At 38.8% G+C, this 19,348-nt stretch overlaps 4 protein-coding genes across 5 annotated transcripts; 3 read left to right on the forward strand and 1 right to left on the reverse strand.

Annotated features, from left to right (window-relative positions):
• Window positions 1–223: 223 nt before the first annotated feature.
• Window positions 224–2,761, reverse strand: lrrc42 (leucine rich repeat containing 42). Of its 2 annotated transcripts, none has more exons than XM_062429204.1 (7): window positions 2,150–2,761; window positions 1,527–1,658; window positions 1,317–1,435; window positions 1,127–1,212; window positions 934–1,047; window positions 725–809; window positions 224–633 (listed from the first exon to the last, which is right to left on the reverse strand). In XM_062429204.1, the coding sequence occupies exons 1-7, from the start codon at window positions 2,536–2,538 to the stop codon at window positions 338–340; spliced, it is 1,221 nt and encodes a 406-aa protein (XP_062285188.1). In that variant the 5' UTR covers window positions 2,539–2,761; the 3' UTR covers window positions 224–337. The 2 variants fall into 2 exon arrangements, with proteins under 2 accessions (XP_062285188.1, XP_062285187.1); XM_062429203.1 differs by having other exon boundaries at window positions 1,317–1,438.
• A 449-nt stretch (window positions 2,762–3,210) lies between these two features.
• yipf1 (Yip1 domain family, member 1) lies at window positions 3,211–7,681 on the forward strand. Its single transcript, XM_062428841.1, has 10 exons — window positions 3,211–3,282; window positions 3,584–3,710; window positions 3,960–4,117; window positions 4,219–4,299; window positions 4,407–4,494; window positions 4,629–4,745; window positions 4,838–5,004; window positions 5,431–5,613; window positions 6,337–6,431; window positions 6,708–7,681. The coding sequence occupies exons 2-9, from the start codon at window positions 3,677–3,679 to the stop codon at window positions 6,409–6,411; spliced, it is 903 nt and encodes a 300-aa protein (XP_062284825.1). The 5' UTR covers window positions 3,211–3,282; window positions 3,584–3,676; the 3' UTR covers window positions 6,412–6,431; window positions 6,708–7,681.
• Window positions 7,682–8,622: 941 nt separating this feature from the next.
• Window positions 8,623–9,381, forward strand: zgc:113691 (uncharacterized protein LOC503529 homolog). The gene has a single exon (XM_062428259.1). The coding sequence runs from the start codon at window positions 8,623–8,625 to the stop codon at window positions 9,379–9,381; it is 759 nt and encodes a 252-aa protein (XP_062284243.1).
• Window positions 9,382–9,806: 425 nt separating this feature from the next.
• On the forward strand, window positions 9,807–19,178 carry ndc1 (NDC1 transmembrane nucleoporin). The gene is made up of 18 exons (XM_062428947.1): window positions 9,807–9,933; window positions 11,100–11,220; window positions 11,314–11,415; window positions 12,046–12,220; window positions 12,499–12,625; window positions 12,856–12,964; window positions 13,510–13,561; window positions 13,683–13,815; window positions 14,289–14,381; window positions 14,485–14,566; window positions 14,682–14,843; window positions 15,612–15,872; window positions 16,198–16,310; window positions 16,769–16,819; window positions 17,402–17,465; window positions 17,565–17,665; window positions 17,974–18,134; window positions 18,244–19,178. Exons 1-18 carry the CDS (start codon window positions 9,895–9,897, stop codon window positions 18,305–18,307), a joined length of 2,010 nt encoding a protein of 669 aa, XP_062284931.1. The 5' UTR covers window positions 9,807–9,894; the 3' UTR covers window positions 18,308–19,178.
• The last annotated feature ends 170 nt before the right edge of the window (window positions 19,179–19,348 follow it).

The raw sequence follows: 19,348 nt of genomic DNA on the forward strand, positions 1-19,348 counted from the left end.
TATGTGGACAGCTCTAAATTGACGTGTCATGGAGGGAGCAATTACACAGCACATAAATATGTGATCACCCTTTTATAACATGTGATTGCTGTCTTGTGCTTTTGCAGTCATCCAGCTCTGTGACAGTATTCCACACAGTTGACATGCGATAAAAAATACTCAACTTTATTTATAAAAAGATTTTTTTTTTTTTTTTTAAAAACACCACTGCAGCAAAGAAAAGATGCTCAAGTACAGTTCACCAGTTTTAATCTCATCATTCTGGTTCCTTTGAGGCAAAATGTCACCCATCAACAGACATGCTCATGCTGCTCTTTGAGGAATGCTACATGAATCCTCAATAGCTGTTCAACAAGTCAATGTCCTCGGCAGTAAGAGCTGATGAGGACGTACGTTTAGTCGGAGGACTTTGATGTGTACTGTCACACCTTTCTGATTGACGCTGCCTTTTCTTGACATTTTGCCAAGGAGTCTTCGCTTGATGATTGGTTGCAGAAATAATTGTTTTTTCTGGTATGTGATTGTTGGTTGCCGGTTTGTAGAAATGCAGTCTTTCTCTGCTGGCTTCTTCCTCCCTTTCACTCACCAAGGGTGCAGCATTCAGTACTTCTCTGACAAACTTCTGCCTGCCAACTAAAGAACAAAAACACTCTTAAGACTATTTTTTTGTAATGGGTCATAATATTAAGCCTGACTTGTGAAAATAAAATGCAAGAACACTTACAAAAGCGAAGCGCTGATATTCTAGATTCCTCAATTTTCTTCTGCTTCGGCATTTGTGTGTTATTTGCTTCCCACTGGTTTACAACCTGAAAATGAGTGAAGCATTTATTCATGAGATGTCAAATAGTGCTACACCTGCAACATTTAACCTATGATTAGAAAATGACGCTTAACTTATGTTTAATTTCATCAGTGTCTGAAGATATTTACCTGCTCGGCCCAACCTTCTGTTTTACATCTCGAGTGATCAAATGTGTCCAGTGGTCCCTCAGAATAAATGAGTCCCAGCAGGTCCCATATGGTTGACTTCAATCCTCTGCCAAGCTGAAGGTATGAATTACAATTAGACATCAGCATTTTAATAAGCTTCAGCCACATGTTAAGACAACCATGACTGTCCTACCTTCATATTGGTCCCAGATGCATCAAGTTTTTCAAGTTTGGGGAGGCAGGTGAGGTATCTGAGAGCCCTTTCTGAGACAGGGTTGTCTATAATAGAAAGATGGAGAAACTTATAAATGCTTTAAATGTGGACATGGTAGTATTTGTGGTACCACAACAAAAAGGAAGCAGATAATAGCTCAGTAACTAACAGGAAACATCCAGGAACTGAAGACAGTCTAGTCCTTTCCTCATCATCCGAATGGGTGAAGTCAATCTTTGCAGGCCGACGTCTGACAGACTGTTACCACCGATGAAAAGCTGAATCAAGCTGCTATTGAACAAAAAAAAACGTGAGTGTTAATAGTTGTTTAATTCCCAACAATACTGTAGGTCTTTGAGGTTGAGAAATCAGGTATTACTTTGCCAGTGAGCTGGATGTTAGATGCCGGAACATCTCGTGATCATCCCCCAGTCTGCATCCAAACAGGTCCAGACACTTCAAACTATGAAATGTTTTAATTTCATCCATCCTCTCATGCAAAAGTGGAAACCTAAACAAAGGGAAAGGAGTTGAGGATCAGACCTTTAGGAGAGGCTCAGCTCCTAATGAGAATTTAACATACAATGCCCTGCAAGTGTTCAAACCCCTTACTAAATAATTCATTTCACTGGATAATGTAAATTACATCAATACATAGTAGAGTGGTCTACTATAATGTATGATAATCATGGTTCAGAATAAATCAGATTTCTACAGAGAGGACCCTAAGATAGTTAATGAACCCTGAGGGAAAGAAAATATTAATGACAGAACTATCCAATGAACATTAAACCTGTTCAAATAAAACCATTTGAACCTGTAGATAAGTGTTTGTCCCATCTCTAACAGACAGGCTTGCAAAATAATTTACTCATATTTTAGGGGTGCTTAGATCAAATTTAGGGGTGCTTGAGCACCCATAAAAAGGGTCTAAAATCGCCACTGGTTAAGACACAACTTGGTGACTGGCAGATATTGTGTTAAGCACTATATATAACTTACCTATTTCTAAGACAGAGGGATCCAAGCACCATTTCGCCATATGCATCACTGAATAACTGCAGGGCTTTAGGAGAAATATCTGGGTTTACAAATATACGATTCTCTTCTGCTGCTGCAAAAAGTCTGTCTCCTATTTGTTCAGGGAAACCAACCAGAGAGTCTACATGGTGGATGTTGTCAGCTACGAACATGAGGGTGATGTCAAACAGAGATTTCGTGGTGTATCTCAGACTTCCCTCTGCATTATAGGTGAATATAAAATGCTCTTTTCTCAACACAAACGGGTTTGTCCTTCTGCACGACGACACTGGCTTTGGCTGTGCAAGGACTATGTCACCGACACGACGAAGGTTGCCTCTTTCCCTGACATAAAAGGTGCTATTGTCCATACTAAGGTCGTACTTGTTTCACTTCTGGTCAGCTAGCCAGCAAAGCATTACAGAAACTCAAGCTAGCTGATGAATTGGGTCAATTGAATGAGCTACAACCTCAGGCCAAAAGTCTTAAGTAGGACACTTTAATTATCTTTTATCTCTTCTAACTTTATCTCGCATATTACTCCAATTTATTGGCTACTTGCGTGTATTTCTTGATAAGTATGTCGAGTTCCTTCTTGTGGACACTACCAAGTTAAGCTAAAATTATGTTCCTAGGATGGCTAAGTCATGACCCGCCCTACTCTGCCTCTGATTGGCTTACCTTGATATTCTAACCAATCCTATTCCTCATAGCGAACCCAGCCAACGAACGTAACGAGTACTAGCCAATCAGAGGCAGAGTAGGGCGGGTTGTCGTTGTCATCCTAGGAAAACAAACGTCTAACGGAATCGCCGGTTTTAGCTTGCTAACGTCAAAATAAAAGTATTCTACTAATAGATTCTCGTTTAAACATCCCATAAAAAACACTAACACGTTGAAATAGTAGCAAAGGTTTGAAGTACATGAACTTCTGCGAGCATTACAGTTAAAATATCATTACATGGTAGATAAAGTTTAAATTAAATAAAACATTAAAACATTACTTTGAAAAGGACAGGAAGAAGTCTTGTTTACATGGCTAGGCAAAGTACAGCTCCGAGCGACGCTAACTTAGCTGAGAGAAGTGAAATGATTACAGGCAGATAAGTGAGTCGGTAAGTTATGCATTTATTCAAGACTATGACCAAAACTATGAGTTACATTTAAAGTACAGCTGAGGCTGATTTTAACGCTCCCGATGTTACACATGACAGCTTTTATTATAAGTTTTTAATGAGATGTCAAGTGGAGCTAACTATGTTAACTTACTAATGTTAGCCAACTTGTTCCACTTGTCTCTTTAGGTTTATTGTCTGTAGTTTACAAACCAGTAATAACATGCAAGGAAGGTATACATATTTACGAAAGCTTTTAAATTATAATGTTTCCTTTTTTTTTTCTTCTTTCTTTTTACAGCTTTTCAAGAACAAATTGTTGCTTTTGTGCATCATTAAATTGCTGATAAGTTCCTGTCAGACTCGTTTGTTTTGGAAGTGATCCTTGTAAAGAATGGCGTCAGCAAAGGATCCCTTTCAATTTCAAGGTGGGTGCCCTTATTAAACTGTGTGCTACTAAGAAATTAAGTTTTACCACAACTTATCATCATAAACATCAGCATATGTGGCACTTACAAACAGACATCTTCCTCTTCCTGTGCTTAAAAAAGATGCAGCTCTCTCTCTCTCTCTCTCTCTCTCTCTCTCTCTCTCTCTCTCACACACACACTTTCTCTCTCAGAAAACTGTCAAAACTTGTGGTTAATACTTTCTATATTTCTCTGTCATGTAATAAGAATTTGAGGAAGCTGGTAGTCTGTTGGAGGCCAATCGAGATGCCACCACCATAAGCATTGAGGACGATAATATCAACCCTGAGAAGCAGAGGAAAGCTGCTGGTTTCACTCCCGATGGTGATAACGAGGACCCACTCGCCGATGATGACAAGACAGAGGTCAGGATAAGACATGTTTTTGAGTTATTAAATATTGTTGCTGCAAATGTTAATTTAATGATTTTTCTTTTGTTGTCGTTCTCTTTCTTTTTCATTTTCAGCTTCTCTCTGGGCAAAAGAAGAGTGCGCCTTTCTGGACGTTTGAGTACTACCAAAAGTTTTTTGACATCGAGAGCCATCACGTAATATATTTACTATTTCATTTAAAGACTTTTAAACAGTAAAACAACTTGTCTTGTAATATGAATTGCCTTGGAAAATAATGAATGGTTATTAACATTTCTTTCAGGTGAAGGAAAGAATCATTGGATCATTGCTGCCGTGGCCTGGGAAGAACTTTATTAATGTCTACCTGCGTAGAAATCCTGATCTCTATGGTTAGCACTTCAACAGTTTAAGCCCTTATACCAATTAGATGTTGTTGAACATTTTTTAAACTTAACTTTGTAATAAAAGTTGCTCTGAAGAAGCCTAATTAGCGCTTAAACTCACTTGTTATGTGTGCTTTCAGGACCATTCTGGATTTGCACAACGCTTGTATTTGCCATTGCCATCAGCGGAAACATATCCAACTTTCTGGCGCACTTGGGCAAACCAAACTATAAGTATACCCCAGAGTTTCGAAAGGGTAAGTGGCTCTCTTGCTCAAGATGAATGTGAGTGAGAGAAAACTGTAAAATTTCACTTGTTTCTTTTCTTTCTTTCTTTTTTTAATTTCAGTGACCATAGCTGCAACAGCCATCTTCAGCTATGCTTGGCTGGTGCCTCTTGCCCTTTGGGGGTTTCTGCTCTGGAGAAACAACAAGATCATGAACTTGGTGTCGTATTCCTTCATGGAGATTGTCTGTGTCTACGGATATTCCCTCTCGATTTACATACCTGCAGTGGTAAGACCTAGAGTTTTATATAATGTCTGTAAAAACAGTTCTGAATGATATGTTACAATGTAGGATTAGGTAATATGATCAGAGTTTGTCACACGTCTTATATGGGTCAGTGTACTATTCTACAACAACTATAAGCACTGTATTATCAAATGTTGTATTCAAGATTTTATCCATGTCAGCCACACCTTCTTCATTGGTGTCAGGATGTGATACATTTTCAATACAGCTTGTTCAAAAGATTTAAAACATGTGATGGATTTTCTATGCATGTGTATTGAGCTGGCCCTTAATCATGATGTAATGTAATGTAGCTCCAATACATTTGCAGTCTTCTTATTTCTCCCTTTTAAAGCTTTTTTGGGTCTTATAGAATATATAAAATGAGACACTTATTTTAAAATGCACTGTTGTTGTTTCCCAAACTAGGTTCTTTGGATTTTCCCGTACGAGTGGCTGAGGTGGTGCTCCATCATGGTGGCGCTCTGCCTCTCTGGTTCGGTCCTGGTTCTGACTTTCTGGCCTGCGGTCAGGGATGACCACCCCAAAGTTATCATAGCTATCATGTCAGCCATAGCGCTGCTCAACATCCTGCTTGCTGTTGGATGCAAGGTAACTACGCCTTTCTATGATCAGTATACTGTGCTTTTATATCATTTTACTGGCAGAATTAATATCAAACTTCAAAGATATGGAAAATAAATCTGGTTGGTGAAATACAATCCTGTGCTCATTGACCTGCTTTTTGGCAAACTGCGTCTACACTAATCCGGGAGATTCAAGCTGCATGTCCATCTCGGTGTAGATAACAGCGATGATTGACTCTCTCTCTCATTTGTCCTCAGTGTTCTCAGTAGCTTAGTCAAGCTTGTTCGTGTCAATCACGGACATTACACTACACTACACTGATATTTGGTGCGTGTCCCTCCCTCCCCGAATGTGTGTTTCTGGGAAATGACTTTACCTTTATAAGTGTCAAGTGTCACCTCGCTCTGGGGAGACTCGGAAACTGTGACCGCATTTGCTAACTGGTGTGAGAACCGGGCTGTTAGTGCACTTCTTAATGTGAATCCTGTCAGGTCCGAGAGGGTATCATATGTCTGGTCACATTCATGTAATTAGTCTACAAAGTAGGCTCACGTCTGAAGGCTGACCAAGGTGAATACATTGCAGGAATGCTGTATTCTCTCCTGTAACGCTGAGCATTTGCTGCACAGTTGCTCACAGACACTCCGGCTTTAGTTCTTGATTGATTAGTTGTTTGTCTTAATCCCGTAATTGCTCCTTTTGCCCGGTTCTTTTACCTTCTTTTCATTATTTGTTTTGTTTTTCCAGGCCTATTTCTTCAGCAAACCAGAACCAACACTACTTGTTCCCACAGAGGTGATCAGAGCAACGAATAAGCCATGAAAGCCTTTCATTGTCTAAAGGTAAAGTGACACAGAATCTTTTTGAGCCATGATTGCATTGTAAAAATACACTACCCTGACACATTTAAGTCGTATTTCCCCACTTTCACGTTCTCATTTTTATATTTCCTGCCTTAGTAGCAGCTCTACATTGTTGGCCTATTTTAGCGGTTGTGGTTTGAGTGCACGTCTTTTTTTTTTTTGACCTGCTAGAGCTAAACATCTGACACCGGACTTCCTTTACATGATTTCTCCTTCCCATAGCAAGTGTTATTCTTTTTTTTTTTTAAATTGCAGGTTCTCCTGTTGCCTTATTAGAGAGAATCGGGTTGCTGTGGTGATGAAGTCATGGGTCGTCTGGATTTCACCTGCACTTGGACATTCTGGTTAAAGACCTTAAACCCCAATGCACGCTCGGTTCAACTGCGTGACCTTTTGAAAATGAACACTAGTACCTGAGTATGTTATTTCTATGGGGATGGTTCGAACCTTTTTTTTTTTTAAAGATAATGGGGTATGGTGTTACTCAGCACATGAGAGCTCCTATAGTGTGGTAGTTTTCTGCTTTATAGCGATTATGTTAAAAATATTAAGATAACCAGCCTGTGCAGTAATGTGGGTGACATCAAACGCATTTTGTATAAGTAATTTTTATATATATATATATACATGTATATGCAAGTTTTAATCGTATTTGGCTAGTAGACTTTGTATACAGGATTTCTGTATGAACAGTAAAACATCTAAAGGTTTGGGTGAGTTTTTTTTCTTTAAAGCGATTTAACCATAAGTGGTGTTAACTAATGCCAAAGACCCATCCTAAATGTCCAAGAGATTTACAACTTGTATAACTATTTTTTTATGATTTTTTTTTTTTTTTCAATGACAAACTGCATTTGATAATAAGTATGGAATCGAATATGTAATTTCTCAGTGTTTCTTTGGGGACAGAAATAAAATAAAGTTACTGTAAACGATCAATGACATCGCTGTAGTAATACATTTACATTCCACCCAAAGCCAGTTTTATAGTTTTTTAGATGTCATTTTTACAAATTAAACTCTAGATTATTCACATACTATTTCTGCAGGTTAACATTTTAATTGTTTTCTCAAGAATATATTAATGAATATATAAAGGAAGGCGTATGCCAAACACTGCCTGAAATTCGTATAAAAGCTGGAAATTTAAAACTATGAATAGAAATTTACTAAAGCTGCAAAGTTTTTATCATGTCATTAATGAAAAATAAATTGCATCTTTTAACATGTTTCTCATCTGTAATAATAGTGTCCTTACTTCCCAACAGAGCTGGTGACTCTGGATTGTTGCATCAGAATAACGCTTTAAAAAATACTGAATTATTTTTGCTCACATAATTCCCTGAATACACTTAAAGCATGTGACATTACAACCTTAAATCACCCCAGGTCCCATGCACACGTGTAGGCAACGTGACCCTTTTTCTGTCAGCCTTCGACAGCATTAAAGGCTGCCAGTGCATTTCAACGGTTTGACATTTTAAATATTTAAGGGAGAGATTGAAACTAATACGTATAACTTTAACATTTCAAAGAGAGCGTCTAACTTTAAAAGTGGACATTTGGCTGCTGCTACTGTTTTTCCAACTCATCCATCTAAACTGTCGTGTGTGTGTGTGTGTGTGTGTGTGTGTGTGTGTGTGTGTGTGAGGCCTGAACAGACAGATAGAATCTACTGTGTCAGTGTTTGGATGCACAGATCACCTGCAGTGGAAAATGTTACTTATTTAAATGCCTGTTTTCTGCACCAAAGCTCATAGTCTGCACCTTATACACGCAGGTGACACTGCTTATGTCTCTCTTTAATATTTCCACGGATTAACAAGGGCAAAGTTTTTAGATTAATTAACAAAATAGGGGGGGAAAAATTGTGTCACTTGAAACTGTGTCAATGGGATGGTGGCGCCCTAATTAATGGTCATTCTAGCCCCAGCTTTGAGTTACACAGGAGCCGCCTGTCAAACAGATAACCCCGTAAAGGGCATGTCACCTGCCTCAGTTTCAGGCGTGCAGGTGGCCGCTCGTGCTTGTCAAGTGGATTTACCAACACAATACTCAAGGACTATTTAAAGAGCCTGTACGTTATTACATTTTTAAAAGGAAAATGCCTTTGTAATATTTAATTTTTTATATATTTTTGGTGTTTTGGAAACCTTACCCCCCCCCTAGGATGGCCTCCTCAAATATCAAAGGAGAAAAAGTGTCCAAATTTGAGACCTTAAAACTTTTGGAGAAGTGCAGAAAGGAAAGAGATGATGCCATGCACAGGGAAAGTGTTTTCAGAGAGAAACTCAGACAGTACGAGTCGAGGATGCGTTCAACTGAGGCCCTGAAACAGAAACTCAAGACCTTGACCATAGACAACAAGGAGCTGAGGAAACAAGTGAAGACTCTTCGCACAGAGATTGGACTCGAGTGCAGCCCAAAGTTCAACGGAAAGACCACAAAGGACATAATCAATGATTTGCATGAAAAGGATCATGAGTGCAGTTGCCTGATGGAGAAAGCTGGGAAACTGAGTCTGACCATTGATGATTTGACTTCTGAGTTGGCAAACACAGTCACCTCTAAGACACTTTTAGAAGATCAAGTGCAGTCATTGCAGCAAAATCTGAAGGATATGACAAATAATCAACGCCGTTTGCTAAAATTGTGGGAAGACAAGAAAGCCCAGAGGGAACAGCTCGCCCTCCCTGCAATTACCCAAAAACCTGGACAGAAACCATTCATACACAGAGCAATACAAACAGAGATGTCCGTCGGTTCATCCCAAAAGCTTCCAGTCAATGCATTTGAGACCAAGTCGTTCTCTCGAGACAATGACAAAAAGACAGTTTTGGATAGACGTAGTTTTGCAACTTATGGAAATGGCTATCATCATGACAAGAAAGCTTTCATGCACGATGAAACTAAAGGGATTCAGAACTGATTTTGACCCATTGACTGAATAAATAAAGCAGAGACACTGAAAAATAATAATAACCTAATGGAGTAATGTTTAAATATATCTGTAAATGACACAAAATGTACAATGAGATACAATTTTTTTTTATGGCTGATTTTGATTTGTTGTTGCTTTTGGTGTAATTTAATGCAGTGACAGTTCTATATTGCTTTATCATTCAAATGTAATCTAATATTTTTTTTTAAAAACTATTATGTATGAGCCTATGTCTTTAAACCAGACGGCTCCATAAAAAAAAGCCACTTAATTTGAGTTTACATTTAAATTTCACCTGCACAAGTTCACTGTAAAAAATTCAGATTAAACCTTTGTGATATTCTGGCAGCAGGCAGCAGGATGGACACCTTTCAGTAGGGGTCCTTCAGAGGTCCTTTGAATGCATGTGGCGCGATATGGGAAACAGAGGAAAATAGTTTTGACATCAGGAGAAAAGAAGACTAAATTATCACCGGCTGGGTCTCCTTTTGTCTAAACAACATGTTTTCAGCAGAGCAAAGTTGCTGGTTTGTCCGTAAGGTGAGTCTTTTTCTTCTTTTAAAGTCAGTTTTTCATTTATAAAAACATAAAACTATATATCGCCGGTGTTAGCGCGTTAGCTCCCACGTAGCCTGATTTATTAATGCTAAATTAGCACTTATTCTTTTTTTAAATTAAGCGATATAAACACACATATAAAACAAGTTACAGAACAAATAAAGCAACATTAAAGATGTGAAGAAATTTGACATTTACTGTTGGGGAAAAAAGGAAACAGGAGCAAGTAAAACGAAAATAATAACTATAGCTATGCGATTAGACTTTATAAAACATGAACAATTAAATAAAGGGGCGTCTGTTATTAATTTTACTTACCCAATAAATAATTTATAGTCACTTTTGTAAACGTCCATGTTAAGATATGTTATGAATGCATTAACACACTGAAAGAACAGATAAGCTTATATATACACAATATGTATATATATATATATATATATATATATATATATAAAATGCATATTTTTGCTAATGTAGTTACCAAACCCTTGTGATGAAGATATGTAATGCAGGCATTTTTTTTTTTTTACAGAACAACTATAAAGACACAAAGTGCACTTAACATGTCAACTTTACTGGAAAATTAAATCATTATATATTCCTATAGGGTTAAATAATAAAACACATACAACAACAACCATATGTATGTATATATTGGCAATATATGCATATATCAAATATGCATAAAACACTGCTGATATAGCCTTAAAAAGAATATTGTTCATATTTGACAACATACACCGATATATCTGTGATAGGCCAATATAAGCCATAATATCATCTGACAGATATATCGGTCTAGCTCTAGTTTTAATGTAAAAAGCTACTCATTGAGAAGATGTAACTTCAAATCTTGTAACTTATTTAATCAAGGTAAAAATGACCCAACATGGCTAATTTAAACTCCTTACAGTCAAGTCTGTTGCTCCATTTCCCATCATTCAGGTTTACATCACAGATAATGGAGACCTAAGAAAAGTTGCAGCAGGTTTTATAAAAAGAAGAGAAATGATGGAACCACCTTTACATACTTGTTATTTTATAATCTTTGAAAGTAATGTAAGCTAACATACTCTGTATCTAATTTGATCAGCTATTGATTAGTTAATATGATCGATATAATAATGATTAACTGCACTGTTCAGGTGATATGTTGGAGAGCTGCGGCCAGTATTGCCTGGGCTGTCCTCTTGTTGCCACCCACCACATCTGTATTCGTGATCCTCGGCGGATTCAGTCTTTTTCACCCCATCCAGACGATATCAGGTCAGCCACCGCCTTCACTGTGACATTTTGATCTTTTAAGTCAGTTTTCCTGCTGTGAACTAACAGACTGTTTTTGCGCCTTTTATCCTGCAGAATGTCTGACCCTCATAGGAAGTGCAAGTGCCATGCTCTCTCTTATCCTACTGTGTGGAGTGATCCTCATGGTTGGCTTCCTGAACCTCGAGTATTATACAGGTGAGGAAAAGAAGGCTGCAAAAGTAGATGAAATAACTCCTTTAGGATGTTATTATTAACTCACATCTGACTTTGACTTTAAGGATGTGCTGCTGTCATGTAAGGTTACTTGAATGTTTTGTTTGACAGCTTCTCTGTTTAGTTTATATACTGCAAAAAACAAACAAACACACATTGAGACAGACTGAGATCTTGAGTCAGTAGATCAAATGTCTCAGCCAACGGGAAATCGGAAACAAAGTGCATATATATATTTCACCATGGGCTGAAAATGAACCATGATATCATGATAACAATCTTTTTTTTCTAATTAATGAAGTAATTAATGCATGTTTTAAAATCAGCCCAGAGTAATGTTTAAAAATACATTACTTATTTTGTTAAAGTAGATTAAAAGAGTTCATTTTTTAATGATATGAAGCTATAAAAAAGACAATTCTGCTTTTTGAAACTGCAATCATTGGCACTGATTTGATTGAATTAGTTGTTTTTGCACTGTTTTAGTACAATCATGAGTCAGTATGATTTTTTAAAAAGGATCTTGTTATGGATATTAATTGGATAGTTTGGCTACATGTCCAAAATGTTGTTGTAACTTTGCCCTTTTTTCCCCTCCTTGTTTCCTTTCAGTCATCCCAACAATCGCATGCTCAAGAATCGCCCTTTTGGGTCAGCTGCTCCACCCTCATCAGTTTGTCAACTCCTTGGCCCACTGCATCATGGGAGTAATCGTGGCCGGGTGTTGTGCCGTCATCATCGGGGGCAGATACGAGACGCTTGGCTACCCTTGTACACAGACTGATGGGTAAGCAGCTGCTGCACACATGCTTCAAGATTCATTGCTTGTATAACAAAATGTGGTTGTAGTCCCTCATACTACTCACAAAAACAGAAATTAAATAATAAGTTATAAAAATGAAAGTATTTTTTCTATATTGGAGTGGTGAGAATGAATTTAAGTGTCTTATAATCTGAGGAAAGAAGCTGCTCCGTAATGTGGTGATACGACAGCGGATAGCTCTGTACCTCTTGCCAAATGGAAGTAGTCGTCTAATTGTCTCAATTTGCTCTCAACACTGACAGCTCTCCTCAGATGTGTCTGAACGAGTATCACCTCCTCCTTCTGCTGGCGGGAGCCTTTGTGGGATTTTCTCACAGTCTGTCGGGTGTGATCCACAACATGAACTACGTTTCTTTCCACGCTGTTCAGGTATGTGATAGAAACTTGATCGTTTATTGGTCTGATAGTGATGCAAAGACTAAAGCATCTTGCCTGAATGGCTCGGTCTCATTTAGAGTTATTGTCCATTTAACACTACAGCTCTGTGTATGGTTTTTTTTTTTTTTTTTTAAATGAAAATATATGAATACAGGCAATTTCCTTTTTGAATGGCAGTTTATATCAGTACTGATCTTCACCTCTCACTATTTTTCCTTCAGCAATACAAGTACCTTCGCTTTAAGGGATCCTTACCTTTGGTGGTGAAGTGCAGTGCCACTCAAGCACTTTACTCTATCAGGAACTACATTGTAGTTTATTTATTTTTGGGTAAGTGACTTCTCTTTACTAATAAAACTTCAGAGACATAATCAATCAATCAATTAATCAATCTTTATTTATATAGCACCAAATCACAAAAAAAGTTTTCTCAAGACATTTTACGCATAGAAAAGGTCTAGACCGTACTCTTTAAATTTAATTTAAGAGATTTCCATACAACTTTCCCACATGAGAAAGGCGACAGTGGAAAGGAAAAACTCCCTTTTAATGGGAAGAAACCTCAGGCAGAACCGGGCTCTAGGTGGGCGGCCATCTGCCTCGACCGGTTGAGGTTGAGAGAGGGAGGGAAGGAGTAGGAGAAGGAGAAATAAAGAGAGAGAAGCACATTGAAAACCAATGTAAAGTAGTCAGACAGTTGGTCCAACATCTGGATTACAAATTTTAGATTAAGGAGGACATTGGGTGTTTGTAATGACTTCAGTTCAGAGACACATTTAGTTATTTAGTCAATTATTGTATTTTTTTCCTTTCTTTTTATCACTCCCTTTTCTGCACAACCTTCCTAAAAGCTTATTATACTTTGATATTAACAGGTTACATCCCGAGAGCATGGATCTGTAAAACACTCGATCTCCATTTGAACAGGTCAGTGAGCTTTCTGGGTTACATGTGACTTAATGAGCATAATTGTAAATGTCCTCCTCACAGTGCTTTTTTCCACCAAATTAATTTCATATGTGTATTTGTGTGCAATCTCGCCCTCCAGCTCCGTCCATACTCTTGACACCGTCACTGGACTGCTGGACTTGTCCCTGTTCTACCACCTGTGGATCAGTGCCACCTTCCTCCTCTTCACATGGTACATCACACTGCTGCTCTTCAGGATCTTTGTCACTGAGGTATGTGAATCTGTACATTTACGCAATCCCTTTTAAATCCTGCAAAACCCAAAAGTCAAAACAGTGATGTGAAGGAATTTTCTTTTACAAACTTATGGTAGTTTCTTTGCAGTAATTTCTAGTTTAAATTCTCACAACAGGGTCAACATTTTTTTAGATTAGATTAGAAGTAATCCCTAATTTGACTGCTTAAACCTTACATAATGCAGGATTAATGTGGCAACCACCATAAAATAGCAGTCTTAGCCCAGTTTCTAATAATCTACTCTGCAGGCCAAATCATGTATGTAATTGGCTTAAAGGTGGCGTGTTGTATTTCAAGGTGCAGACAATTACTCCTTCAATTATTTAAAGACACTAGGGGGCAGTGTTGTCATTGCTTTGGATGTCCATGGAGCTGAAGAGCACCAGACTTTGTTCAATCCCTCACTTAAAGGTAATATGTGATCTAATATATTTTCTGTTGTTTGCAGGTGTACAGTTTTCCTGTGCAGTCGTCTTTTACAGATGTTGCCCTCCAGTGTCTTCCAAAAGTTCTTACTGACAAGCAACCAGTGATACTGAAGGTAGATAAAACATCCAGTGAGCTTCTTGTCAAGTTCCCTCTTGTTTGTTTCCCTGCTTCTTGATAAATGTTTAAATTCTGACACGTCTTCCTCCAAATTTTAGTTTCTAGCCTTGCAGGACTTGGCTCTGCTGTCTCAACACTCCCCATCACGACGCGCTGAGGTCTTCAGTCTGAGTCAACCAGGTGTGTTCAAGGATCCTTGCTTATACTGTTTTTGCTTTTTGTATAACGTCACTTGATGCTTTTTAAGTCGCTCAAAGCTAAATGTGTTAACCTTTATCGTGTCTGTCTTCGTCAGGTGGTCATCCTCATAACTGGAACGCCATCAGCAAGGAGTGTTTGTCTTTGCTGGCTGACCTCACCCAGAGACTCGTAGCCTATCATGATACTGTTCAAACCAATGGCAGAGCAAAATCACTGTCTACGGGAAGTGAAAGGAAGACTTCATCTGAGACGTCAGGTAGATTGCTTCATACCAGTGGTTGATTAGTGAAGACGAGCGGATCCTTGTCAAGAATGAACATTTGATGCAAATATTCAGACATTAAAGAAATGATTAGATTTGTGTCTTTAAAGTTATGATAATATATATTATTGATATATTTTGACATATATTTTCAATTGACTTTTGTTGTGAGTGTTGATTAGAGGACTAATTACCAGGTAAGTTATACACAGGGCTGGGTATCATTTAAAAAATTGATACCAATACCAATCCAAGTACCCCTTAAAGTGATACTGATACCAGTTGAGTACTTTATTCGATACCCATTACATTTTTTGTGCTCTTGCTTTTATCCAGCGTAACAGGCGTGTAGTGTAGACACACTTTAGAGCATTTAGGTGGCATCTTGGCTGCTGAACTGCTAAGTGCGCTAACTCAAATTCACCACGACTTCACCACCACAGACGGGTTGTAGCTGCTGTGGCAGTGGGCCAATCACATGTTGCATTAAATTGAAGAACTCTTGTGTTGATTGGCTGTGAGCAAGTCCTTACAAATAGTCATATTTTCTAGCTATGGGTGCAAAAAGGATCGACTGCAGGTATCGATTGACGGGAGGCATTTTATACTACTTGGTATCGATTTATATCGGTTGATACTTAAAAGGTATCGAGTACTGATAGCCAGCCCTAGTTATGTGGGAGTGTGTACAAAAAAAATGTAAATGCTGTTTAATGATCATCCTCTTATGTTTTGTATTCCTTCTTTTTTTAACTTCATAAGTAACCTCAGGCACAGAGGATCTCATGAGTCCGAGGCCCAATTTACTGATGAAAACACCGGCCTCTGTCTTTTCCCGCTCCATCGTTGGCGGCCCTCTGAGCCCTCTGACAGCACCGTTCACCCCTGACCTGAACAGCCCCTTCGCTTCTCCAGCCATGCGGCGTCTCACTGCTCCGGCGGAACAGTGCTCACCGTGGCACGGCTCCGTGCAGAGCCCCCACATCATGAGGAGAGTCCCAAAACTCTGGTCCACCTCCACAGGTGAGAGGAGCATGCTGGAAGATGACGGGTCCCTCCGATCAAACTGACACTTTAATAACAGTGTTGTCAGAAATATGTTTAAATACTGTGTTTGTCAAAGTAACGCTGACTCTGTCCTCCCGTTCCGGTGATGCTGGTCTTTTTGCAATGAGTAACAAATCTGTGGAGCTAATGCTAATTACTGTAGTCATTTTCAGCTTATTCCAACTTAAATGACTTATCTGATGTTCAGCTGTTGCTAGCACCAGATGTAAAAGTATACACATCTGTCAATCCAGCTTTCTTAAAGGTTCACATTAATGACTGAGCCTCTGTCTCGATGCAGATTCACAGTCCAATGGTAGTCCTCCTCCATCCCCTGCCTCAGTTCTCAGTCCCAAGCAGGAATCCTCCAAACCAAGTCTCCTGGCTCTGTTCCTCCAGAACAGAAAAGAACAGGTACTTCAGTCTTGTTACAAAGCAGCAACACAGTGTGTTTGTTAGTCTGTCCAGCGTTAAAATACTTTTATTATACTTAAGGTTTAGTTGTGTTGTGATAACATAAGAAGGGCCATATAGAGGGTTCTGCATTGTCTGATTCTTATAACTTTCCTAATCCAACAAGCAGAAAGTCATATCTACTTTCCACAGTGATCAGCCAGGTGTGCACATGTGGGAAGATGGACAAAGCTCCACTTTCCTCATTCACAGCTAAATCTCCCCAAATACTTATATGTCGTCACTCAAAGTGCGACTAAAATTAAGACCAAATGCTGAACAATGTCTAGGAATATGTGTTTAATCTGGAGCCTGATTGCTGATCTGTTTGACTTTATAGTGACTTGTGATTTCTTCATTTGTGTTTACATTTATTTTCTTCCTAAGTTTTGATAGCAGAAAACCTTTGTCCCATTCAGGTTAAACATTTCTTGGGAAAGCGGGTGCTGATAATGTATTTGTTTAACAAGGTAAGGATGTGTGGCATGTGCATGCTGTCTCCCTTAGTTGTTGGACACTGTGAAGGTCCTCCCTGCATGCTCTCATCTGAAACTGTAGATTTCCATTTGGTTTGATCAAATCTAATCTCACACTGCAGCATCAGTAATTTATCCCTGGATTTGGGTTTAACTGTGCAGGCATTACTAATGTAGATTCTTCCATCCATCTATCGTTACAATGATCCTCCCTGATTACCTTAAAAGCTTTAATTCAGGAGTCGAATAACGTGTCTTGTCTACTATAATATATTTAGTACAGATTTAAAAAGTTCTTCATACTAGTCAAATGTTGAAAAATCATATTTTGTGATGATCTGAAGTGTGCTGATGAGTCTATCATCAAACATCCATCATGCCCTGCACTTTTCTTTGTGTAGAGACTAGTTTGGTTAGTCTTCCTTATTTCTGATGTTTGTGTATCTTCCATTAATCACGCATGCATGTCGTAGTGTAGATTCACAGAAACGTGTCCCAACAATGTCCTAATTCATCACTAATGTAAATGTGTCTGTTTACCGATGAACTGCTGGCTAACAGTTTTTCTCTTTGCAGCTCCCAGAAGCCTCCAGTCAAGCTCTGTTTGCAGACAGCCAGGCTCACATCTGGGCTTTAGAGGGTAAGAAGAGCTGCTAGACATTATTTTCATTCAGTATGAGGCTTGTTTCCTCTTGATCCAACATGTACATCACTGTGTGCTCTAATATCCTCCATCCAGGGCTTTCTTACCTCGTTGAAGCCTCTTTCTCAGAAGACCAGTTTGGCGTCGTACAGACTGCACTACCCAGCATTCTCAGCTGCATGCTAGTCTTACAAGAGGTACGCTGTTCTGTTTTATTGCAGTTATCCTGGTGATAAGACCGTAGAAACAGTGATTTAATTCAAATTAGCAGATGGATCTTGAACTCAACTGTCATCTGTGTTTAGAAAAATAAGTATTGCATGTAAAACATTGGCTTTGTTTTATACAAGGTATCAAACTAAAGGAGAAGCAGTCACCAAATACGATTTAAGATATAAAGATGAACATTTTACATGTATTAAAAAATGTATACAACATTTTTTTTTAACTTGTTGTGTGAGTTGTGTGCACGCTGACAGCTGTTGTGTCTCCTCCTTGTCTACAGGCTGTAGATCGACACTTCAAGCTGCCTCACGCCTCCAGTAAGCCTGTCAGGTCAACGAGCAGCATGGGAGAATCTAGTTACAAAACACTTCGCTTTGCTCTCAGGGCCACACTCAAGACCGCCATTTACAGGATAACAACCACCTTTGGAGATCACTTGAAGTAAGGGCTGGGAGTGATTTAAATCTCAACATTGTTTTTGTTTTTTTGTGTGTGTGTGTATTATTAAAATGAACCAACTAATTCTTGGTGTTTTCCTTTTAATCCTCAGTGCTGTTCAGATGTCTGCAGAGCACCGGAAACGATTGCAACAGTTTCTGGAGTACAAGGAATAGCACTCCTGACGCTCGGCTCTTGTGCCTTCTGATTGTTATTAGCGTGATTTGTGTGTGTGTGCGCGTGCATCTTGCATCGTGCATCCACATCAGCTTAAGCGAGGCAACGAGTGAAAGCCCATGATAGTGCCTCTTTTAATATTTATGTCTGCACTATGTTGTGGCGGATTGTATTTGATAGGCTAGATCATATCTCCGTCGTGCATGCGGTGGCAAAGTCCAACCGACAGACTGAACCAGGTTGCAGGGGTTGGTTTAAAGACTGTCAGCTGCTGCTCTGGAGAAAGTTAAACAAGCCGATTGATGGATAAGTGACTCATCCAAAACATTCATTTGTATCAAAAGAACATCAAGTAATCACATTTGACTTGTGCTCACTGGGATGAGTCGAAAAGGGCTGTTTATAATGAATTATGTATGTTGTTTTGGTTTCATACTTCATCTTCTGTCTGCTTGAATTATACTCATGTGATCTGAAAACATTTTGCATCAAATGTGCTGAGCGTTGAGGGGCGTCAGGAACGTGTCCCGTGTAACGGGACCTCTTCAGTTTCACAGGTGTCTGGGAGTGTATTCTGAACATGTATTTTCTTAGGTCTGGTTTTGTTCTAAACACCAGCCTGGAGAACTGGTTTACAGCTGTGCACATCAGCTCAGGTTCTCCAGCTAGAAGTGATACTGTAGTCAGATTTACAGATTGGACACCCGTTTGTACGTTAGCTTTTGTTTTTGTCATGTTTGAAGCTGTCATTCATGTCAGATTAAGGATGGAGATGTGTTGTGACTGGTTACATGTGTGGGTAAATATGTTTTGATAGGCACTGCCAACAGTTTAAATTCCCCACTCACAACCTGTTGAATAAATATATTATGTAAACATCATTTGCAATGTATTCATCATTACTCAGCTGGAGTTAGCACACAGTACACGTTTTATTGGCAACTGTTAAGTGCTTGTGTATAGTCATAAATATTACGTGAGTTATTGCAAGGACTGCTGCAGGGGTTCAGCTCTACACAGTGCATTTACGTGCCTTTAGG

Source organism: Scomber scombrus, chromosome 11 (assembly GCF_963691925.1).
Source record: "Scomber scombrus chromosome 11, fScoSco1.1, whole genome shotgun sequence".
Taxonomy (NCBI): domain Eukaryota; kingdom Metazoa; phylum Chordata; class Actinopteri; order Scombriformes; family Scombridae; genus Scomber; species Scomber scombrus.